Source organism: Rhipicephalus microplus, chromosome X, assembly GCF_043290135.1.
Source record: "Rhipicephalus microplus isolate Deutch F79 chromosome X, USDA_Rmic, whole genome shotgun sequence".
In the NCBI taxonomy this organism is placed as follows: domain Eukaryota; kingdom Metazoa; phylum Arthropoda; class Arachnida; order Ixodida; family Ixodidae; genus Rhipicephalus; species Rhipicephalus microplus.
In genome coordinates this window covers 216893293-216918443 of record NC_134710.1, presented here as the reverse complement: position 1 = coordinate 216918443, position 25151 = coordinate 216893293, and the positions used below count along the sequence as shown (strand labels likewise).

At 40.9% G+C, this 25151-nt stretch overlaps 1 protein-coding gene across 4 annotated transcripts; it reads right to left on the bottom strand.

Moving 5' to 3' along the window:
- Nucleotides 1–2355: 2355 nt before the first annotated feature.
- On the bottom strand, nt 2356–25132 carry LOC119187490 (juvenile hormone acid O-methyltransferase). 4 transcript variants are annotated; one of them, XM_075878638.1, is made up of 6 exons: nt 24486–25132; nt 20609–20735; nt 19159–19343; nt 10034–10238; nt 6805–6952; nt 2356–2735 (listed from the first exon to the last, which is right to left on the bottom strand). In XM_075878638.1, exons 2-6 carry the CDS (start codon nt 20696–20698, stop codon nt 2557–2559), a joined length of 807 nt encoding a protein of 268 aa, XP_075734753.1. In that variant the 5' UTR covers nt 20699–20735; nt 24486–25132; the 3' UTR covers nt 2356–2556. The 4 variants fall into 4 exon arrangements, with proteins under 4 accessions (XP_075734753.1, XP_075734752.1, XP_075734754.1 ...); XM_075878637.1 differs by having other exon boundaries at nt 20609–20718; XM_075878639.1 differs by lacking the exon at nt 2356–2735 and adding an exon at nt 3096–3440 and having other exon boundaries at nt 20609–20718.
- Between the last annotated feature and the right edge of the window lie 19 nt (nt 25133–25151).

The following is a 25151-nucleotide window of genomic DNA, read 5'->3' as shown; positions in this document are numbered from 1 at the left end:
TGTGTTCAATGCAATAAATCAGCATGACACTTTAGAATGTACTTGAGATGGTCGCCAAAATGGCTGGGACATTCGGCATGGAATGAACTTCTGCCTTGCCTTGCTTCTTTCTTCCTTTCCCTCTTCTCTAATTTCATGATGCTTTCTGTTTCTTATACTTCTCTGTATAAGCAGACGGAGCTATGCTTGGTGTTTGGATACCACAGTTTAGACAAGCACTAACACCTTTGACTGAACCCTCTGAGAAATAATGGGACGAATATGTCCCACTTTTTTCTCTTTAGTATAAGCTTCCTCTACTGCTGCGCCCTGCAATCAGAGCTATAATGTTCTGTTACCATAGGTAAGAAACATATAGAAAACAAAGAAAAAATATTTCACAAGTTTAAAATATGTCAGAGACACATTTAGTTGCAATTCGTCTTGCTCAGTAGAAATTTTTTCAAATTCTTCTTGCATTGTGTGCAGTATAGCTGAAATTGTGGATTTATAGTATTTTTCTCATCTTCTGAATTTTGGAATAGGTAGTTCTAATATGAATCTATGGACTTTGTTTGAAAATTGGAGTAGTATATTCGCCATTAATCATGTCGAAGCGTACTCGAACAAAAAATGAAGGAGTTTGTTGCTAAGCTGAACTACAAAACAGACCCCTATAAATGTTTTTTTTTTTTTCAAGTTTTATGGGCACTATTACAGTGCAATACACACTTTCTGAAGAAGAATATTCTAATCTCATTTTTGCGCATTGTTTACCACAGCTGCAAATGTGCTGGGCAAGAGATGCTTTTCTTTCTTTTTTTTTCTTCCTCACACTTTATGTAGTACTTTCTTGTACCACTTAAAACCTTTTCGTGAGAGAAAATTGGCAAAAGGATTGCAGCTTGTTGCACTCAAATGGAATGGGATCAGTGCTGTCCTAATTTTTCAAAGGTCCATCATGAGTCAATGGGACATACACGTCCACTTTTTTCTTGTAAAGTAATAGTCTTATTTTGGTCAAAATTGCTTCACACTATTTCAGGCACATTCATTGGATATTCTGCAGGCATATTTTTTGTTACTATTTGAAAAATATAAATGAGCTCACAAAAGGTTATCTGGTATAATAACCTGTATCTCTTGAAACTTCCTATTGGCTGCACTGAGAGGTTTTTAGCACACTTAATTTTGGAATGAGATACTTGTTCAGTCAATATAAACTTTGCTGGACAGTTACTATAAACAAGGAGACAAATTAACTAATCATACCAATGATAGTACAGTCGAAACCCGCAATAACGAAATCGCCGAGGAAACAAAAAATTTCGTTTTTTCGAGAATTTCGTAGCCGCGAGTATGAGACATAAGAACAGTGATACGGCCAGCAGAACGAAAATTTATTGCCAGAAGTCGGTCAACTTACTTTTCCGACCCTTGCCATGCAACAACTTCAAAGCTCTCCCTTCGCACTGGAAAAAGTAGTCCATTGCTACATCGTCGACATGTGCGCCGAACAAGGAGCGAAGGGTGCCCAGCGCATCCAAAACAACCCGCGGGTTGGGTTTCTCCGCATGCGTCTCTTCTTGGTCCTCGGTGTCATCAGCTTTGCACACGCTTTCGATAATGGCCTCGTCGGTCAATTCCTCGTACACGAGTACGTCGTCATTGGCGCGAACGAACGCATCAACGGTGAGTTCATCTGGGATGTCGAGGGCTCAAAGTTTCCCCCAGGCGTTGGTCAGGGATAGAGGCACTGCACGGCCACCACTCTCGCCGCCAAGTGCGCGTTCGTTCAAATCTTGAGGCCGAAGCGCAATCCGTGCGTGACGCTTGCACGGTGGTAGTTAAGGCAGCGGGTTTTAAGCACTTCTCAATCTGGCGGTACCCACGCTAGTGCGGCAAAAGCAGATGTTTACAAATTTTGAGTGCGCATAACAAGCATACGGGCATATTTTCGACAGTTAGCCTTTGGCGGGAAGGTGAAATAAGGCCCGCACCGTGGTAGAAAATTTGTTATGCGGGATCGCTGTCTGAAAACATTTCATTGCCGCGAGATACGTAATACATGGGCTTCTATGAGCGTTCGCCAGGGATCCCGAAATATTTCGTTTCCGCGGGGATTTCGTACTCGCGGGGTTTCGGTATTGCGGGTTTCGACTGTACATACATATTCACATAAGAAATAACTCAAGACTGCATTAAAAGAAGATAGCTTCACAGCATACTTACTAGTATGTCTTTTTTACTATACATTACACAGAAAAACTAGTCATCACTACACTGCACCAACGTAGGTACAATGAGCTCACAGAGAAGTCACATATAACAGTTTTAGGCAATATTATGACTAAAAAAAAAAGCTTAGTCGCTTAGTTTATAGTAAACATTATATTTGGCTCCCAATATCAGTTTTAGGGAGCCATGAAATGCACAACATCAGTGTTTTTTACAATGGCACGAAATGTGTATCTTTTATGTGTGCTTGGCACAGTATCACCAGGATTCCAGCATTAACTGGATGTCATTTTTTTAAAGAGCCAAAACTCCGTGGAGACATGCACAAGTTGAAAGAAGTCAAATGTTTTGCACTTTAGTGCAGAGCGCACTCAAGAGTGTGATTGAAAGCTGGAGCTTGCCACTTGATGTCATCTGCACACCTTGGTCGAAACTCAGTGCCAATGCTTCATCCAAGAATGCCTGCCTGTTTTCCATCGGGATGCGTGCTACGAATGGGATGGCCCAGCCCAGAAACTCTGCACATAGCAGAAATTGCAGCTTTTTTCTCTTCCAGGCTGCTCAGCAAACTTGGCACTCCTCAGTTTTAAAATTACTTATTTGTCTAGCATAAAATACAAGAGGTAGCTATGTTAATACCACTATGCCAAAAATATCTGCATTGAAAAGCTACTCCAATGATCTTGGCAAGCATCGATACCTTTTCGAAGCAGATGTAAAAACGTTAAGTAAAATGCTAGAACACAAGATAAAGATCACAATAGTTTCTTTAAGGTAACTGAAAAAAGGAAAAAAAGAATGTACTGCGTTTGAAGGTGAACCAGCTATGAATTGTCCGTGATGTTCAATTAACAATGAAGGAAACCAAGCATGAACAGTTGGTGTTCAATAACACTTTATTCAGAAATATTGGCCCTTCTTTAGAACCAAATCTGTTGCATAGCTTTCATTTCATCGCTTGTTGAAGGACACCAGGACATCCATGAACAAAGCTTTGCTTGGAAATGAGTTTCCTATTTGTTAAGTCAACATGTTTGGTAGTTCTTAGTTTCTTTGTTAAGTGTTTAAAATCTTTTAACACCCTGGTTCACCAATGATGGTTATCATACTTTTTCATGTACATAAAGGGGGATTGTGAAGCCACTACTGTCAGTAAAGCCTCTTTTCATATCTGCATGGCAAGTCCAGATAAAACACTGTAAGTTTGCATATCCAGCGTGGCACTGCAAACATGAGTGTACACCTTCTTATAATATACATTATGTCAAATTTTTTTGCAAACATTCAAGGGGCATTCATAAAGTTTTATTATCGATATCATAAGTTTATAAAAGGCATACACAGAGGATATCAATATGGGTGTGCATCTGTGTAGCTTTAGCGTAATATAAAGCTTTTGTTCTTTATAATACCATGCGACACCACTGTGATATAAAAACAAAAATGGCAGCATCCATCGTGAATGTCCGGGCCACACAGGATAGGAGATAGTGATGCATGCAGCCTCCTAAGGCTAAAAAAATTTTGTCTCACCAGCCATATCCACATCATCTTGAGCTAAGTGACTTCTTTTTTTTTTTTTTCATAAAAAATACGCTTTGTGGGGACGTTTTCAGAACCATGAAGAAGTCATCGCTTTTCCGAGTTTTTAGACGTACAGGCAGGTTCCATCCAGAACTGGCACATGATGTGTCGAATTAGGCGTATTCAGCACCAAGCACCTTAACAACGAAGCTTATGTCAACCTATTCGGAAGTCTGAAGACGAAAAGTTCCACTTGAATGGTCTGCACTAGCACATGCATCATAGGCAGAAGTTTTGGGTGAAGATTATACACAGAAATAATACATATTCACTGAAATGTCATTTATTTGTTGCTCTTGTTTCATGCTAAGACAATGAGTGCTATGAATGCCTTTTGTACTAGTCGAATAAGCTAGATCTTCTATTCTGTAATTCATCATGCACTAGACTGAAGGTCATACACAATAAAAAGAAATAAATTCTTGGGTAACTGAGTATATGGCATGTTTATTTTGGATAATCACCTGGCTCCATGGCTGTGAAGTGAAAAACAGTAAAATTAATAGTTTAAAAAAATTAACAAAATGGGCTAATCATTTGAAACATCACTTTGTTTAAAGTGCTAGTTACTTGAAATTGTTTCAAAGTGTATGGCTTTGTTCTTTTCTCTAGATTCTGTGCATACTAATTAAGACACTTAACAAAAGCTAGGAATCTATCTTCAAGCTATTGCTCCATGCCAATTTCGAGCATGTAAGATTATATATTTTCAAAAGCTACTTATAGATTTAGCATAACAGTACATCAGTCCACATTATAGACACTTCAAAATTGAGTGTTGCAACTTTCTCACTTTGTTCTCTTCCTTATACTATATGAAAACAAGCCCAATTAATCATAATATTTATTTCAGGCAACTATTTCTTTGCTGTCTTATATCCTGAGTACTTCCAACACATTGGCTGAGCATTTCTATTCTCCTGAGCATTGACTCATGCAACAAATGCCATCTACAGGTCAAGTGCTGTCTGCTGCACTGCCAACAAATCACACTATAAGCAGCTAAACTAAGATTACAGAATTTAGCATCACTAAACCATACTGCATTCAGTATGCAGAATGAACTGCAACTCTACCCATTGTAGGAATGCCCCTTTAGCTGTGACAACAACTCTCTGGTAGATTCACCGGTGCAGTCTATTTATTGCAACAGTATTCTTTACAAGTCCAGAGTGTAACACATTCACATCGCTAGATCGTGTTATTTAAACAATTTTGTATCTAGAGGCAAATTCACTAGCAGGTGCGACCAATGTCATTTATGAGTGCAATGCTACCTATTTCTGTTCCAAGCTATTCAAGGAAAAATTTTGTGCCTCACTTTGCGAAAATTATCAGGGTAAATCACTCTGAGAAACTTTATTTCTTGGTTATTATAATTAAAGTGAGAAGCAAAATTTCACAGGATACATGTGGCATGTATCAGCAAATCAACAGCATAAAAATCTTTTAATTATTCAGCTGACTGAACATCTGGTTGAGACAATCTGCTGACTTGCTAGCATAAGTCTGAAAATATCTAAGGCAGGCACAAAAAACTAATATTATAATACTAACATAATTATCCACATGCACATGAGAAAATGGCAGAGAGCTCATTCACAAATGCTGTTCCCCTTTTTTACAGCCATCAAGAGGGTAGGAGGTACCAGGCAATGCCTATTGTACAATTGCATTTGAAACTTTAAATGTAGAGCATAACTTAAGTGGTAAAAAACACACAGAACCAAATAATTATTGAAGATCAATAAATACATTACTTGAATTCAATTAATAGAGCTAAAGAATACACATAATACAGGTTACAGTGTGGGGGGATTATAAAGGGCCATGTTATGGTCAAGTTGCTAATTAGTAAGAGAAAAAAATATGAATAGCCAAAGAAGAAAAGGCATACTAATTATTAAATCAAATTTTAAAACTTATGTCATTAATAATTCAGAAAAAAGTTTCATGTTCTACATCAGAAGTTTTCAAGTAATACAGATGCAGGGCTGTCACTGGGAAGCAAGAAAGTGACATCTATGACAATTTCTTGGCAGATATGACAGAAAAATTGCAGTATAATTACTAAACTTCATAAACCTTACACAAACACATTTGCTTCTCATATGAAGCAAATTTGGCATTGAAACGTAAAACAATACTCTTAGAGTAAACATTCTTACAAGCAACATCCACACAACTTTCCAGGAAATTAAGAAGTATTCCATGTGACCAAAAAGTTTTTTTCTCTTAAAAATATTCTAACAAGTCTGTTTTCAATGAAATAAATAAGAAATATTTTTTAAGTACATTTAAGATGGTTGCCAAAATGGCTAGAATATTTTGCATGAAATACCCTTTCCAGTGTTGTGAAATGCACTTGGCCCTCAAGGAAATATTAAAAAGGTTGAATAATTTATTTTAATTATTTAATGAATTCAGTGCAATATAAAAAAACATCCAAGTGAGTGCCAAATGACTGCATACTATATGTCCTTGGTTTCATTTACCTGTGCTGAACTACTTTTTAAAAACATTCTTGATTCTTGTTACGTGGTAGGCCCTGTATATATATCTCAGTATAGCACCCAACTTTTTTTTTTTCAAGAAGGATATGCATATATTGACGTTTTGTTTTCAACCCGAATTTCGCAGCCAAATAATACTTTTTGGCCTGCATCACTCAATAAAACACTTGCCCTAGAGAAAAAAAATGAAAAAGCACAGTTGCATGAATACAAGAGCAAGCTACTGTGCAGACATTCTATCAGGCAGCCTATAAGTACAGACAAAGCAAGCAAACACTTGCATTAAGTGTTTTATTGAATAACACAGACCAGAGATTACAACCTTGCTGTGAAAGTGCTTAATGACAAAGCAATGTAAGAGCTATAAAATTGCTTAGAATACAGACACATGCCACTGCAGCATTCCCCAGTCTTCCATATTTTTCAGAAAATATTCACAGAACATCATAAAAAAAAGCTTGTATGACCTCAAACATATAAAAATACCTACCTTGAAATTGCTTACTGCTGTCAAAAGTAGCCTCTGTGGTGTCAAGTTTAACGGTATTCACTTCCATGCCAGCTTCTTTTGCTGCTTTTTTAAAAGTCTCCACAGGTTCCTGCCAGTGGCTCTGAGGTGGTACCAGCCACATTGCATCCTTGTGAAGTTAGGAGAAAAAGCTCATGACGGCTACAAGTTTGCAATAATATATATATATACTATCCTGCACAGAATAGTTTTAGCGGTCCAAAAACCATCAAGGCAGAAACTTGATTGATTGATTGAATGTGGGGTTTAACATCCCAAAACCACCATATGATTATGAGAGACGCCGTAATGGAGGGCTCCGGAAATTTTGACCACCTGGGGTTTTTTAACGTGCACCCAGATCTGAGCACACGGGCCTACAACATTTACGCCTCTGTTGGAAATGAAGGCAGAAACTTATCAATTTATTTACTCCTTAAGAATAAATTATCTACACTACCGCAAGAAATGGACCTGAAAACATGTTTGTTCTAAAATTTTCTGTAGCAGCCTTGAAGAAGCCTAGTCCACTTGTTGATATGACGTCTTCCACAATCATTGATATGTCGTCTTCCGTTCAAGAATTTTCATCCCTTCAAGCTTCCACCTTCCCCTGAACTTCGCCCTCTTTTGCATGAAATACAGCAGTGGCATAGCCAGAAGAGGTTCAACTCACCCTCATCCCCCTCACCACCCACTGTCACATAGTTTCTTCCTTGTGTGTCTTGTCTCGAGCACTGCCTCGCATGTAAGATGAACTCTCACCAATTCACCCGACTTTTAACTTTAATGTGCAGAGACAATTAAATCGGCTCAGTATTTGCTCAGAATCCTCCCGCTATGTCCATAACCGCCTCCCAGCAAAAACCCAAGTTCCGTTCCTGATGAATAATTGGTGGGCCACCCATCAGGTGTGGACCTGCACAGCCCCAAGCAATGACACCACAGCTAGTGCCTGATGCATCCACAAAGTTCATGGAGCTGTTTTCATTACACGCACTCATTCATTAGATGATACCAACACCAGATCAAGGATGATTCCACACAAAGATTTAAAATGGCTTTGGCAACATGCAGGCCCTATTTGGTATTTTCGCAAGCATATACAGTAAAACCTCGTTAATGCGAAGTCACTGGGGCCGTGAGAAAGCTTCGAATTAAGCGGGTTTTCGAATTAACAGAACATACAAGAAGTGGGATGCAAGGAACTTAGAACTATTCAAAGTAATCGGTGTTCGTCGTTCAGCTCCAAAGGTTATGTTTTCCAGCAATAACTGGTCTTCATTTTGCTGCGAACATAGACGAACGGTGCGCCTCGCTGCTGCCAGCGAGAAAAAAAAAATAAAGAAAGCGGTCGTGATCGACTGAAACGTGCGCCTGCAGAAAACAAGACATCTTCACTGCAACACAGTAGCGACACGCGGGCAGCATATCGCTTGCTCCACGTTGCGTCAGCGCGTCATGATGCGACCATTCGCACATTCTTTCTATTATAATTATGAATTTATTAATCACCAGTATGACGAAGCGCACGATGTGGTTTGCCTGAAAAAAAAGATAGCTTTGATACTTTCAAACTTAGTTTTCGAAGTAGGTGTTGCTGGCAAAAACTCCGCCAGCAGTGCAAAGACGCGAATTGCTAGAGCAACCGGCAATCGGGGGTTCGCATACATCGCCGTTTTCGCTAAACTGTCATTTATTAATTTCGTTACAATCCCAGAAATAATGGGTAAACCATGACCCGCTGACGTTGCGAGAAACATGCAATAAACTGCCCGCGTGTCACCACTGTGTTGCAGTGAAGCACAACCCGTTTTCCGCAGGCGCATGTTTTGATTGACCACGAGACTGTTTTTTTCTTCTTTTCTTTTTTTTGCGCTGAAATTAGCGAGACTGGAGTGCTTTAGCTGCCACTCATTAGTGTCGATAGCCTTGTGGTTATTAATAGCCGTGGTTCCGCAGATTCGCGGCGAAATCGGGATCTGGAACTGGCTCATGGCACCCAAACTTTTCGAATTAACCGGACTGGTGCCGGCCACCGCTTCAAATTATCTACCCAAACTTACATTGCAAAAATCTGGACCGCGGGACTCCTTCGAATTATGCGAAATTTTGAAATAACCGAGTGCAAATTAAGGACGTTTTACTGTAGAAGCGTTTCCTCGTAAAGGGACCAAGAGTTCAAAAAAGATGCAGTTACTTGGACAATGCTCCACTTAATCGTCCACTAATGGACAACTGAGTGCCAGCATTCTCTAATTGAGTATATTTGAGAACATGGTGTACTGTACCAGAAGTATAGCACATGCAACAGTTGTGACTATCCACACATGTGATTCTGTGCAGATATTACTGTGCACTAGTAAATAGCAACAGCCGAGCTTCAGTCAACATAACAGTACTTCATGGCCTGGTCAGATCAAATGGACAGCTGAAAACTTAAGCATGCATCGATTGATTGATTGATATGTGGGGTTCAATGTTCCAAAACCACCATATGATTATGAGAGATGCCGTAGTGGAGGACTCCGGAAATTTCGACTTCCTGGGGTTCTTTAACGTGCACCCAAATCTGAGCACATAGACCTACAGCATTTTCGCCTTCATCGAAAATGCAGCCGCCACAGCCGGGATTCGATCCGGCGACCTACGGGTCAGCGGCCGAGTATCTTAGCCACTAGACCACTGCGGCATGGCACTTAAGCATACATCTTAGTAATGTATGCTGGCAGTACAGCAAATCATTGGGTCAGCCCAGTGTCCTTTTATGGCTGTCCTGATAGAATGTGAAAGAAGGCTGGTAACAGGTAGTGAAAATATTAGTTTTATGCAGATGCCACAGGTGTGTGCCAGTTTTACCTCTGCATTATCTATTCGATTCTCTGCTAGCAAACAATAATTTCAAATCCACTATGCAGTGATTATTAGTGTCCACTTCGTGAGACAATTCACTCAATACATATTGAAAATCTGCAGATGTGTGGGCAGAACAGAGTTAATGTTGCTGGGAACTTTTCAACTTGACTATGAATGAAAATAACTGTGAGTTGACGTGTTGAAAGTTATGTGCATAAGCACATTTGCTTGTAGTGAGAGTTCATGCATTTGCACTGATGCTTTTAGAGTCCTAGTCAGTATCACAATAGCAGTGAAGTAAAAGAACAACAACATTCACCGGTAAGTGCTTGAACACATGTTTGACTAAACATACTCTCATGTAGGCCTTCCAGCGGGGACTGCTTGAGAGCTGTTCGAGTACATCAAAGAGACAACAGCGCACAGGCAGGAGCAGAACACAGCTGCCTTTAATGTCTAGCAGTATTGATGCTTGGCTTAGTCCATTGCCTTCGGTGCACGGCAAAGCACCACCATAGTGGAAGAGCTTGTTGAATGCCCCTCGCATCTCTACAGGTACACTGCACAATAAGAGAAGACATTTTAGGACTGCAGCTGACAATGACTAAACACAGCTAAAATGAACAAGTAAGGGAAGGCCTCATGAGTGCTACATCTTTCTTTTTATATGCTATACTTTGCAGGTTACTGCACTTTTGAGTCAACTATCATTACTATACAAGCAATAAATTTTATTCACACAACAATTGCGTGCATCACACCTTTTATATACGACAAATCCTCACCAAGTCTGACAAAAAAGAAGGCATAATTAAATGTGTTATTTTGATTTATAAAACATTTATTGTCATCACAATATTTCATGTTTGCCTACTTGACTGAATCCTCAATCTAAACACCACACTTTTTGAGGTCCTCAAGAATTTTGTAACTGGCTGCTAATTACAATATGCACAAACTTTAAAGCTACAATGTGAGAATCACGGGTAAAAATACTTTCACTTTGTGTCATGAAAATTACAATCATACATAACAAGTGCTAGCTATGTTGGGAATAAAGGTCTAGCTATATTGTGAATCAGAGCCACTAAGCTAACTCGGATGCTTTCTGCTAATCAAATGCTGATGTATACTTGGCTAGCACTATTCACAAATCCGCAATCAATGATGCACATGTTCCTAGAATACTGACACCTTTTTTTTGTTATTCATCAGTACTAAATGATGCTCTGGGACAAAAAATCAAACAAAAAGTACTGTCAAATCTAAGAGAACCCTAAAAAATTTAATACAGCAACATTGCTGAAACCACTTTTGCTGCGGCTCTGAAGTTAGGTTGTACTGCAATCTCATGACCAGAAGGTGATTAAATGGTAGCAGCACACTGCAGCGTTTTGACCCTTGCTTTGGCTTGCTTGGTCCCAATATCAGTTGCATTAACGAATAACAGCATAAGATGCCACATCTTAAGTTTATCAAGAGAATAGAGAATTCAATCATGCAAAATTTATAAACACAATTATACTGTGCTCACTTTCTAAATTATTGTGTAGGCACAAAAACTACACAAAGAAAATGCAAGTGCCCTAATCGTGATAAAACACATTCTGACTGGTTGCACATTGAAAATTCCAAGCAGTTGTTTTCTATATGTAGGCCGTATTGAGCATTTTTTCAAAAATCTAGAAGACTGTCAAAAAACAAGCAACAGCCTTCCATGCATCAAAACATGTAATAAATTGCTGCTTGTTCATTTCTGTTTGATTCATGAAAAAAAGTTAAAGGGACCCTAAAGCTTCGCCTTTAGGAGTTGAACACGATAGTGACATGCTGTTCCTAGTGCGCACTTCAAACACTTAGTGCATGAAACCGTTTCGAATTTGCTATGCACCCACTACGTGGCCTCAAGGGAATAGGCGCAGTAGCGTGTGTGCCTTTTCTAATGGGGTACCGACTTTCAAGCACGGAGCCTTTAAAATCATCACATATTCTGACGCTATTTGCAATGGACGCTTGTACCATGCATTATTATAGCAATATTTCATGTTGCAATGTTGAGTTGAGTTGTTGGTTTGAATGAACTTTATTTGTCAAACAGTTGTTGCTCTGCCCGGGGCTAAGCTGTCAGGGACACATCGTTCGAGGAACATCTTCCGCGGACTTCAGCGATGGTCCTGGCCCACTGGACGGCCCACACCTGGTCTTCAAGGGCCTTGCTGAGAAGGGCGGCTTGCCATCGCTTAGCAAGACACCCCATGTTGAAATGTGAAGCATGTATACACGACGCATGTGTTTTTGAAGCATGAAAGCTACTTTCACTGCATTTCCAAGCAGAGGAAGTTCTTTTCACTGTTTTCACAAGCAGAGGTGTGGCCAAGCGGTGGAACATCTGCTTTCCACACTAACAACCCGGGTCTGATCCCCGCTTGGATCCGAACAACCCTTGTTCAGTCTTCGGTATGCTCCAGGATTTTTTATCATTTACTTATTTTATTTCCATCATTCCCGATTTTTCGATCATGCATAAGATGATTTTTCACCCACAACCAACAATGCTGACACCGTAATTCCTACAAAACGAGCTCTTTGATGCTATCGCGTTAAAGGACGTAGTTGCTATGTGAGTGCTCAGCTCAGTTGCAAATTAAATGCATATACATGGGCAGTAGGTATAGTGTAGTGGGGAATTCGCAAGGCAATGACTAGTGGGACCATCGCTGAGTGCGAAGCGCGAGCGGGAGCACGAGCTGTAGACGCTGGACTGCCCGAGCATTTGTTTCCGTACCGGCTGTCGTTTAAGTCCTCGCATGTCTCCCGCCAATCTTATCGATGTAATCGTCAAAGGTGTACGAACACTCGCACTCATCGATACCGGTGCCGCGATATCTGTGATTAGTCAAAGACTCTGCCGCTCTCTTAGTAAAGTGACGATGCTTTCTCCCGTGGTTTCTTTTAGTACTGCGAGCGCCCAACAAATTGAGCCCGTCGCGGCATGTACAGCAAAAGTGGTTATTCGAGACGTGTTGTACATTATTGAATTTCACGTGTTGGCTTCATCTTCCCACGATGTCATCCTAGGATGGAATTTTTTATCACGTCATCACGCCGTCGTGGACTGCGCTCGGGCCGAAGTGGAGCTGTTACCGTTTCGTGATGCGCCTTCTGTTAATGCGGCCGTATCTAGTGTGGCTAACCTTGTCGTCGCGACGGACATAGACCTTCCTCCTTTCAGCGCCCAGTTTGTCCCTGCCTGCTGTGCTTCACTTTCTGACGCTACCGTCCTATTCACGCCATCTGACATCTTCGGTAGCCGCCACCACACATCGCTGCCATTCGCCGTTCTTGAGTTTTGTCAAGACACTACCGGGATATTTATTTCCAATCCCAACTCGCGCCACCTCAGTTTGCGCCGCAACGAGACGCTCGGCCACATTCAGCTTATCGATGAAGGTACTATTGTGCCTGCCGATTTCTTCGACACCAAGCCGAATATGGAGCTGAACGCGTTGGTTCCTCACTTCGCCTCGAACAGCGTGTCTACCGATGCATTTCACCGTTCTATTGACAGCCATCTCGCCCCGGCTCAACGAGAGCAGCTTGTTAACCTGCTGCACGAACTCAAGCGTTCGTTTGACTTTCCCCAAGCGGTGCTAGGAAGAACGAACACCGTTGTGCACACAATTGACACAGGAAAGAGTACTCCTTTGCGCCAGCGCCCTTATCGTGTGTCACCAGCGGAGCGTCGGGTAATCGCAGAACAAGTAGACGACATGCTACAGCGTGGAGTCATCGAGCCTTCTTGTAGCCCTTGGTCTTCCCCAGTTGTACTCGTCAAAAAAAAGGATGGTTCAATCCGATTCTGCGTAGACTATAGGCGCCTAAACAACATCACGAGGAAAGATGTTTACCCTCTTCCCCGCATAGACGACGCTCTTGATTGTCTCCAAGGTGCAGAATTCTTTTCCTCGCTTGACCTTCGCTCGGGTTATTGGCAGGTCCCAATGGCTGAGTCTGATCGTCCAAAAACAGCGTTTGTCACATCGGATAGCCTCTATGAATTTACCGTGATGCCATTCGGACTCTGCAATGCGCCTGCCACATTCGAGCGAATGATGGACAGCATTTTACGCGGTCTCAAATGGAACATTTGCTCGTGCTATCTTGATGACGTTGTGGTTTTTTCACCCAATTTCACTTCGTATCTCACTCGTCTGCGTAAGATTCTACAGTGCCTTACAAACACCAGGCTTCAGCTTAACCTGAAGAAGTGTCACTTCGGGGCTAAACAACTCACCATACTTGGTCATGTCGTCTCGAAAGCCGGCATTCTACCCGACCCTGACAAGCTTCGTGCTGTTGCTGAATTTCCTAAGTCGACTACTGTTAAAGAACTACAGAGCTTTGTGGGCCTGTGCTCCTATTTTCGTCGCTTTGTCCGGAACTTTGCTTCCATCATCGCTCCACTCACCAAACTCCTTGCTGGCCCTGCAGATCTTTCGAATTGGACAGCAGCCTGTGACGAATCCTTCGCAACACTGCGCCAACTCCTTACCTCACCACTCGTGCTGCGCCATTACAACCCTACTGCGCCAACCGAAGTACACACGGATGCAAGTGGCGTTGGCCTTGGTGCAGTACTGGCGCAACGCAAGCCAGGTTTTACGGAATATGTGGTCGCCTATGCCAGCCGCGCCCTAACTAAGGCAGAAGCCAACTATTCTGTTACAGAAAAAGAGTGCCTCGCGATTGTGTGGGCGTTAAACAAGTTTCGCCCCTATTTGTACGGCCAAACTTTTGATGTGGTAACTGACCATCACGCACTCTGTTGGTTGGCTTCGCTGAAAGATCCTTCCGGCCGCCTCGGACGTTGGGCACTACGCCTCCAGGAATTCGACATACGCGTCGTCTACCGATCGGGGCGAAAGCACTCTGACGCAGATGCGCTTTCACGATCACTCGTGAAATCTGATGATACGGATATATCAGCCCTGGACCTTCCCCTCTCTGCCGTCAGCGTCACAGACATGCCATCCAAACAGCGAAAGAACCCTTGGATTGCCTCGCTCTTGAATATGCTTTCTGACGCATCAACTTCCAGTTACCCGCGTGCTCTTCGCCGCCAAGCAACGCATTTCGCCATACGGGATGGCCTGTTATACCGTCGCAACTATCAAGTGGCGGGTCGTAAATGGCTGCTAGTCATACCCAGCCATATCCGGTCTGATATCTGCAAATATTTTCATGCTGAACTACAACACGCACACGCCGGTGCGCTAGAGACGTATGAGCGGATCCGCCAACGTTATTACTGGCGGGGTATGTACACGTTCGTACGCAAACACATTCGCTCATGTTCCCTGTGTCAGCTGTGCAAGACATTTTTTTCATTCACCCGGTAAACTGCAGCCTTTACCATGTCCTGCACGCCCATTTGACCGTGTTGGGATTGACCTATATGGCCCGCTACCGTGCTCTGTTGGTGTTAATCGATGGGTGGTTGTGGCTGCCGACCATCTGACAAGGTACGCCGAAACGGCAGCGCTACCTTCGGCTGGTGCTCGTGACATTGCAACCTTCATCTTGCATCGGTTTGTTCTTCGTCATGGTGCACCACGGGAGCTCCTGAGTGACAGAGGACGCGTATTTTTGTCCGAAGTTCTGCAACAGCTGCTACATTCATGCCGTACGGTACACCGCACATCAACAGCCTACCACCCTCAGACGAACGGCCTAACGGAACGTTTCAACAGAACCCTTGGAGACATGCTCGCTATGTATATTGATTCCGACCACTCCAACTGGGACGTTGTTCTTCCTTTCGTGACGTACGCCTACAATACGGCGATTCAATCAACAACAGGCTTTTCTCCATTTTTTCTTTTATATGGTCGTGACCCATGCAACACACTCGACACAATTCTGCCATACAATCCTGATGCCTCCGACTTCAGCCCAGTTTCTGAAATGGCCTAACATGCCGAAGAGTGTCGTCAGCTTGCACGGTCCTTCACAGTCGATAACCAAGCCCTCCAAAAAGATCACCACGACCATGATCTTGTTCAAAATACCTTCCCCGTCGGTTCTCTCGTGTGGCTCCGACTGCCCTTCCACTCTCCTGGACTCACTCCCAAGTTTGCACCGAAGTATACGGGCCCTTACCGCGTCATACAGCACCCTTCTTCTGTCCCCTATGTAATTGAACCGCTCAAGCCATCCACGGACAAACGCCGCCTTGGTCGTGAGACGGTCCACGTCAGTCGCCTGAAGCCCTGTTACGACCCTCCTGTTCTCTCGTCACCTTGAGTCGCCACGATGGCTCGTCTTCGTCGCCGGGGCATTGTAGTGGGGAATTCACAAGGCAATGACTAGTGGGACCATCGCTGAGTGCGAAGCGCGAGCGGGAGCACGAGCTGTAGACGCTGGACTGCCCGAGCATTTGTTTCCATACCGGCTGTCTGCCTTTTACCTGGCGTCACTATTAAACCCCCTTGCAATAGCAACATCCAAGCTTCAGTCATGTACCCTGAAGAACCTAATATGAAAACTATTCTACAGGCAGATTCAGCTTCCTTTCCAAGGTTGTATGGTATTGTGGCGTCATGACTCGGAATGTGATCACATGAGAGGGCTGCTACTGCTGCTTGTTCTTCATAAACGAAACTGGTAGTAGAAAAGCTGTTATGTAAAAGTCTTGTGTTTATTAGGCATTAGCATCAGAGTCGATCGGTAGCTTGATAAACAGCTCAATTCACAAACTCCGAGCACAAGTGGCATCCACGAGCAATACGCGATTGACAGACTCACTCGATGTTACTGGAGGGTGTGCCCCGACCACTATGACATTCCTCTTCACTACAGTCATAAGAAATTATTGAGAGTGCTCCGAGGCATGACAGCAATTTTCTACAGTTCTCACGTCCTGAATAATCATTTAAAGCAAGAGAAAAAAAGCATGAAATATCTTTAAGGTATTTGTTTAAATCTGGCACCTTTATGAAATAGTTTGTATTACTCAAATGAGGCAATACAAACTCTATTAACACAATATCAGGACTGTATTATTTGCCCAAATAAGCATGGTTTTTAATTATAATGGTCATGCAGGTACAATTAGCAAAACAGAATATTTTTTTATAACCTTTACCCTAAAATGTCATCAGGTTAAAGGTAAGCATTAACCAATGCAGGGCTGCTTTATAGAGCTCTGCTAAAAGATGTTTAGTCTGAAATTGCTTGTATCCACATATTTGGACAGTGGCAAGGAATGTGCCACGGAGTGTGCATTACGGAGTGTGCAGTGGAAGTTGGAGGCAGGGTAGTTAGACAGGACACTGGCAAGCTTTCCCAGGAAACGAAGAATCTCATTAAGAAGCGTCAAATCATGAAAGTCTCAAGTACAACAGACAAAATAGAACTGGCAGAGCTTTCGAAGTTGATTAATAGGCGTAAAGTATGCGATGTAAGAAGGTATAACAGGGAGAGAATTGAACACGCTCTGAAAAACGGAGGAAGCGTCAAAGCAGTGGAGAGGAAACTTGGGATAGGCAAAAATCGGATGTATGCACTAAGGGACAAAGAAGGCAAAATAACTACCAATATGGATAGGATAGTTAAGATAGCGGAGGAGTTTTACAGAGATCTGTACAGTAGCCGGGACAACCACGACTTTAATACTATAAGAACTAGCAGTAACCCAGATGACAACCCACCAGTAATGATAGAAGAAGTCAGAAAAGCCTTGGAGAGCATGCAAAGAGGCAAAGCTGCTGGTGAGGATCAGGTAACATCAGATCTGCTGAAAGATGGAGGACAGATTGTGTTAGAAAAACTAGCCACCCTTTTTACGAGGTGTCTCCTGACGGGAAGAGTACCAGAGCCTTGGAAGAACGCTAACATCATCTTAATACATAAGAAAGGAGATGACAAAGACTTGAAGAATTACAGGCCGATTAGCTTGCTCTCTATAGTATACAAGCTATTTACAAAGGTAATTGCTGACAGAGTAAAGAAAACATTAAAATTCAATCAACCAAAGGAACAAGCAGGATTTCGAACAGGCTACTCAACAATCGACCACATTCATACTATCAATCAGGTAATAGAGAAATGCTCAGAATATAACCAACCACTATACATAGCCTTCATAGATTACGAGAAGGCGCTTGATTCAGTAGAAATATCAGCCGTCATGCAGACACTGCGGAATCAGGGCGTCGATGAAGTATATATAAACATCCTGGAAGAAATCTACAGGGGATCAACTGCTACTATAGTGCTTCATAAAGAAAGCAACAGAATACCAATCAAGAAGGGTGTAAGGCAGGGGGACACAATCTCCCCAATGCTATTTACCGCGTGCTTACAGGAGGTTTTCAGAAGCCTAGAATGAGAACAGTTAGGGGTAAGAGTTAATGGAGAGTACCTTAGTAACCTGCGCTTCGCCGATGACATTGCATTGCTGAGTAACTCAGGGGACGAATTGCAACTCATGATTACGAAGTTGGACAAGGAGAGCAGAAAGGTGTGTCTTAAAATGAATCTGCAGAAAACGAAAGTAATGTACAACAACCTCGGAAGAGAGCAGCGCTTTGAGATAGGTAATAGTGCACTTGAAGTTGTAAAAGACTATGTCTACTTAGGGCAGGTAATAACCGCAGAGCCAAACCACGAGATTGAAGTAACTAGAAGAATAAGAATGGTGTGGAGCACATTTCGCAAGCACTCTCAAATTACGACAGGTAGATTGCCACTATCCTTCAAGAGGAAGGTATATAACAGCTGTATCTAGCGATATCATAGCTTAAATCAAGAAAAAGAAATGGACATGGGCCGGGCATGTAGCGCGTAGACAGGATAACCGCTGGTCGTTAAGGGTAACTAACTGGATTCCCAGAGAAGGCAAGCGGGTTAGAGGGAGACAAAAGGTTAGGTGGGCAGATGAGATTAAGAAGTTTGCGGGTATAAATTGGCAGCAGCAAGCACAGGACCGGGTTAACTGGCAGAACACGGGAGAGGCCTTTGTTCTGCAGTGGACGTAATCAGGCTGATGATGATGAAGGAATGTGCCTGGAATTCCCCCTTTTTATGAGTGATAACACGCTGCTGAACCACTGCTGATCGTGCAAAGATACTGGCCAACTTTGTGCATCATCCTTTTACTCAGGCTTAGGACATGCCCCTTTTCAAAACCGAACAGAATCAACCTTTTTGTGTCATACCTTTCAATGTTTGACATAAGATTCATGTCGAACCATCAAAGGCCAAACATAGCTTGAAAAACCACAAAGTAACATTCAGACTGCATAACTTCTGAACTTTAAAGCATTCATATTCTAAACAGACCTCTCACCAATCACAACAATGCTTTCTTGCTATTAAAGAATGTGCACAACACTATTATTTCATTATTAGGCCCCGAGTGTTCCACACTACTGCACTAAAAAATTTTAAAAACTGCAGAAAATCTTCAAATTCTTTTACCTTATGTGTAGATCAGGAACATGGCAGTATGAGATGTCTCTGTGGTGAGAATGCTGCTGAGCATACAGAATGGCCTCTGAAGCTCTGTCAACTGCGAGAAGGTGGGCAAAATGGGCCTCGCACAAGGGCTGTAATACTTGCCGGCTTATCAGGCCAGGCCCACAACCAAGTTCCAGCACTTGCTCCTGAGGGACAAAAAATCTTGACTTTTTCAAATGATAATGACAATTAAGGACCAAGACAGGCCTAGTTTTGCGTATAATAGCAATTAATAAATTTGGTGCCTAAAAGAAACATATTTAGGCAATGGTAGCATTACATTTCTTTTCATTTCATCATTTCAGTATATTGAGGTTGTTTTAAAGGTATTAAAGCTGTATTATATCAATTTTATCTATTTTAGATATCTGGACAGATGCAGTTTACATATTTCGGGTATTGTTCATCAATGCTCAGCTTCAGCTGTAAACTTAATAGTTATTTCCTTTCTTTGTATTTCAATTTTCAATAATTTTTGTTAAACAAACAGTGCTCTATAAAGTCTGCTTCCAACAGGTAATACATTTTACTAGCTGTTTCATAAAAAAAAAAACCTCTTTGTTTTCAACTTATCCTGAGAGTATCACAGTGGGTTAAACTTCCTCCTAACAGATGGGAAGGGCAGGAAAACTTGAAACTGCCATCTAATATATCTGAAAATCTGACTTTTCCATGTCCGCCATAATGGCACAACCGTTACAGTGGTTGGCTGCTGATCTGAAGGTCGCAAGTTCAATTCCGACCATAGCAGTCGCATTTCATTGAAGTCAAAATGCTAGAGCCACGAGTACTGTGCAGTGTCAGTGCATGTTTATAACAGCAGATGGATAAAATCTCCTGAACCCTCCACTATGATTATTATTATTGCTCGCCTTGTCATCTTGGTGTATTTCAAACCCAAACACACACATAAAAAAGCAGATCCTACTATGGCAAATTTGTATGAGCAAAGTATCTACAAGGACACTGCAACATTATTGTTTGTTGACACTGGTTAATGACCTATTCTGTAACGATACTTCAGCTAGGCCATGTGGCATCTACCAGCCTCTCACCTAAGCTGTGCAAGTTTCCATAAGCAGGCTTTCCAACAAATACAACCCGCCTCAACCAAGGCAGCCACAATCTGTTTTAGCAATGTTACAGTTTAGACATGCGTTGAGAAAACTTTGAACCACGCAGGGAACTGAGAGCAGCACAAATATTATCAGCTTGCATGTTTGACACCTTCAATATGATTCCAGCATAAGGACCTTCATCTTGGTTCAGTCAAACTAGAGCAGTGACAAAGCAGCCTTTTATGAGATTAGTTGTCTGTTTCAATGTAATCAGACGACTATTTATGATCTTCAGTATTCTACACCGTGCAAGCAGGCTTCTTAAAACTAACCTGAAAAACCTCATTACTAACCTGAGAAATCCATGCCATCCTAGAAGCATAATTGGTGTACTCTTGTCGGATGTACTTTAAAGGCAGTGGAAATAAAGCTGCCTTGTCCATTCTTGCACACAATGTAGCTTCTGAAACCAGTAGAGATCTACTAATTTTAAAGAATCAGTGTAAGCTCCTATAACCCAGATACACTACGTCTTATATTAAATAAAAGGTTAAAAATAATTTACTATGTCCTTGGCTGCCTAGAAACAGCATGCTTTTAAAAGCTAACATCAAAACTGATGCTATATATTTTAACCAGGAACTACTACTATGTTGGATTACTTCCTGAAAGAAGTGTCAAAGTAAACTGCTAAAGTTTAATACTGACCATATACACTCAAACTTCATTATAATGAAATTGCATCTTACACAAAAATTAATTTGTTACAACCAAACATTTGTTATAAATGTATATTCCTAACACTATATCTATTGAAAGACTATTCATTTACTTCAATATAACTAATATTTTTTATATATGGGTTCTATATATTGAGGTTTGAGTGTAGCTCTGTTAACTGTACATTTAAAATCTCAGAGTGTGAACTTTTACATTCCACCTGTGTTGCAACTTATATCTTATGGTACATTAAAATCATGACATTTTTCTACATAGCTGAAGGCTGTGAGGTTTCTTTTTCACCAACATAAAAAATGTAAGCTGAACTACTGTGCATTTTACTCCTAAAAATGAAATCATTACTTGTGAATTTTTCTATAAACTGAATGAATTTTGAGTAACAGTAGAAACATGAACGTGGATGCATTGTATGAACTAATAGACATTGCATGCATGAATTCATAGCATTCAGCAAACATTTTGCTTCTGTGAATTGGAAATATCCTAAATACAAAGTTTAACAAATCATGAATACCAGAATGGCAATCATAACGATGTAGCACATGCTATATATTACACAGATAATTTAACGATGAATGGTCATATTTATGATGTCACCATCTGCCACTTCTAGAAGTTTGTTAATAGTAATAATATGCACATTAATTACGTGCACATTAACATTACATGCACATTAACAAAGAAATACTTGCCATCTTTTAACAAATTAATACACAGCAGGATTTTAAATGATAGGTATCTCTAATTAGAAATAAGAAGTTTGAGACCTGGTAATTATTCCTTTTAGCCAGAAAAATTATAGCACTAATTACCTTCAAGTAACCTAACAAACTTTCAGTTCAGCTTCTTTCAGTTAGCTTTCAATAATTTCAATTTTAGTTAACTTTCAATGTTTATTTTCTGTTTTGGTGAATTCCATCAATATGATATTCACATTTTGCAAATACTGAATATAAAAGAATTTTTGCACTATCTCTCTTTAATCTTACAAAGAAATGCACTGCTGTTTCATTTACCACATCTCCACTAGGTGCCTTTCTTGAACACTGTGGGAGGACACTCCAGTTTTCTAGTTTTTTTTTTTATGTTGCCTCTTTTTATATTCTGCACAATCCACACCATTCTCTTTCACAGACATTAGCGTAGCAAGTGCTTTATACAGATTTTTTTTATTTAGCATGCTTATTTGCATCTCCGTTATTATTTGTAAACATACTGTTTTCATCCCTTACTTTTGTATGGCTGTTCCAGGCAATGAGATTCATAAATTGAATGCACCAACCTTATAATCAGCAATATAGTGCCCTAGTACAGAATGTAATGCACACATATTGTACGATTTGTTCTTATCAAGCAGTCTTTTGTTTAGCAATGCTAGAATGTATTGAATGCTAAACTATCAAAATGAATAGCACTCGACATCCACACAGTAAAATTTTGTTACAATACTTTCACATGGTCAATTATTATGAATATAAGCATTATACAAGTTATTTTGTGTACAAACTGCAGTTATTCTGCATACAAGCATTAGTACTCATAATATTTTATAGTGGCGAAAAAATGATTTACTAAAAAACCAACCCAAATGAATTGAGCAAAGCTGTGAACGGTCACCCATGAGGCATTAATACAGTTGGAATCCCGAAGTTGTTATCAAAGGCCTTGTTATGTTATGCTACACATATGTGCCGAAGTGTGAAATAAACAAGGATTATGCGTAGAACACAGGAAGACGCTGTCTCGTGTCTCCACCAGCACTCTTCTTTTTCCACTGGTTTGTAGGGATGGAAATTTACCAAGTTATTTCCAACCGCGAGTGAACATGGTAAACTATGAGCTCTAGTGTACAGCTCGTACAGAGTCTATTTAAAAAAAATGGTTTTATCGAGACAACTTACAGCATCCCTGTAAGACGATTACTAGAGTGATTTATGCCATTTATTCTTACAGGATGTAGCATTAACAGCAACAGTATTAAAAAGAACAGAACTTGCAAGCAGTCACATCCAACATACTGCATTGCAATAGATCAGAATAAATGTTCTAAGCATTTCAAGGTTTGATTGGTGCAGAAAATATTTTTACAACTATTTCAGTTACACGGCAATACTATTAAAATTAAAAAAATTGCTCGGTATACATACACTGAGCTGTTGAAGAATATATTGAATAATTTATTGTCATAAAAGACAGATGACCAGTGCTGATCATATTTGTGTGTGTTTTCTTGTGTCTTGACTTTCGTGAGCTTTGCGAGATATCACGCCAACTTGCCCAAATCAATACATTCTCAAGCTGGAGAACATGCTCTTGGCTCAATTTGCCTAGGAGACAAAATTATGCAGAGATGCATAATTTTGCAGTATGGGCTTTTGCAGTATGGGAACATGCTTGAGCATGTTCTCAAGCTGGAGAACATGCTCTTGGCTCAATTTGCCTAGGAGACAAAATTATGCAGAGATGCTGCCACATTATGCAGAGATGATGCAAGTGTAGGCACATATCTGGTACTACTTACTCTAAACTAGAATTCTTCAATAACTTTAAAAATGGCTTTTAAACTAGTAAAAATGTTCTAGTATGTCAGTGCGTGGCTACACTCATTGGTTATTTAATATTACTAATTTCTGTAGGGTGCCTTGTTGAATTCATTTTTCAAGTCAGAAGGAACCTTTACTATAACTGTTTGGCTTGTGAAATCAGAGAAAATGGCATGTATTGTTCACAGAAAATACGAGTCTTTTTTTTGATGAAGTTTTTATTACATGCACAGCAGAGGTTCAAGGCATATGCATCTTTACATTTTTAGAGCAACAATAAAATGTATAAGCACTTGAAATATGTTTAGCATTGCTAATGATTATTGTTCATTTCTAACAATTGTACTGGCGTTTACATACATAAGAAACACTTGCGCTCAAGCAGTAGCTATGAAGTGAAATGTTCTTTTTTTTTTTCCACAAAATGCAAACCTACTGATAATGGCATTTTCGTCGTTTCGTAGCCGTACGCAAGTTCAAGTATATATATATGTATACGCATGGAGAAACGCTTCCACACGATTATTTAAATTTTGTAACCACATATGTACATTCCTTTCAGTGAAATAAAAGTAAGAAAGAAACAAAAATGTACAAAGGAAGTTATTGGGTCCAGCGCTTGTAGAAACAGCGCGTTATTCATTGGCCGAGCATAAGACCATGCTCTCCCACGTGCGTCTTCGGGAGCAAGCGCCATAAGTGCCGACGGTTAACCAACTAATTTTGTGACGAACAGAATGCATGCCACACGGCTAATTACAGCCATGCTGCGATCTCTTAACACGCGTGTAATGCTGACTTCTAACATATCGGACAGCACTTATTGGCAACCACGCGCCGTCAGCTTTAAGAGTTGAAAGTTTGAAGGTCGAAGAACTCTTGGAACCAACCGACGGGCTCTATTTCAAGCTTATCCAGTGAAGATCTTGCAAAATATATAACGTACCTTCCGAGCTATGTCAAAGCACCTGGCCTTTTTTTTTTTTTTCTATCCACCCTGGAAAACGTAGAAACAGCTGCGTCTCAGAGAGCCACTTGTGCGTCTCAGTTTAGCGATTACTTCCTCAAGTAGATAGCAGGCACTACGAGCGTATGCGGTGATTACCTGACGCAAGCACCAGCAATCGCGCGTTTCGCGACTGTCGCGACGCGCGCTTTACTTGCAGCGCCTTGATGGCAGCTTCTAGGTCGCATATTGCAAAAGTGTTTTCTTGGTATCCTTTATCGCAGATTGCAATGCGAGCAGGCGCGCTGTATGCAAACCTACTGCTACCACACAGCAGTGTCTTAGCTACCGTCTCGTTTTCAATTGCTCGCCGATCAAATGTTGGATAATATATTGGCTAATTTTTCCCGCTTGAGACTATAGAGCTGTGGAATACGAGTGCAGAGGAGTGGACGATGCGCAGCAAACATCATTCGTTCAAGATTGACACAGCGAACGCATGTGTGTACATGATATTGTCACAACTACCATGGCAACCAAATTAATTAGAAACAAAAACACACGCATATGCAAAAAGAAGACTACATTAAAAGTACAAATAAAGAAATTTAAAATTTATATATATATAAAATACAATCTTTGAGTGAATTGGGAAATTATTTGCTG

Bases quoted from the DNA above. Each gene is read 5' to 3' on its own strand.
- LOC119187490 (XM_075878638.1), bottom strand. From the start codon at position 20,698: ATGGACAAGGCAGCTTTATTTCCACTGCCTTTAAAGTACATCCGACAA. The intron at 19,344-20,608 runs GTTAGTAATGAG...TTTGTCCCTCAG, and splicing joins GGATGGCATGGATTTCTCAG to GAGCAAGTGCTGGAACTTGG. The intron at 10,239-19,158 runs GTAAAAGAATTT...CTTATTGTGCAG, and splicing joins GTTCCTGATCTACACATAAG to TGTACCTGTAGAGATGCGAG.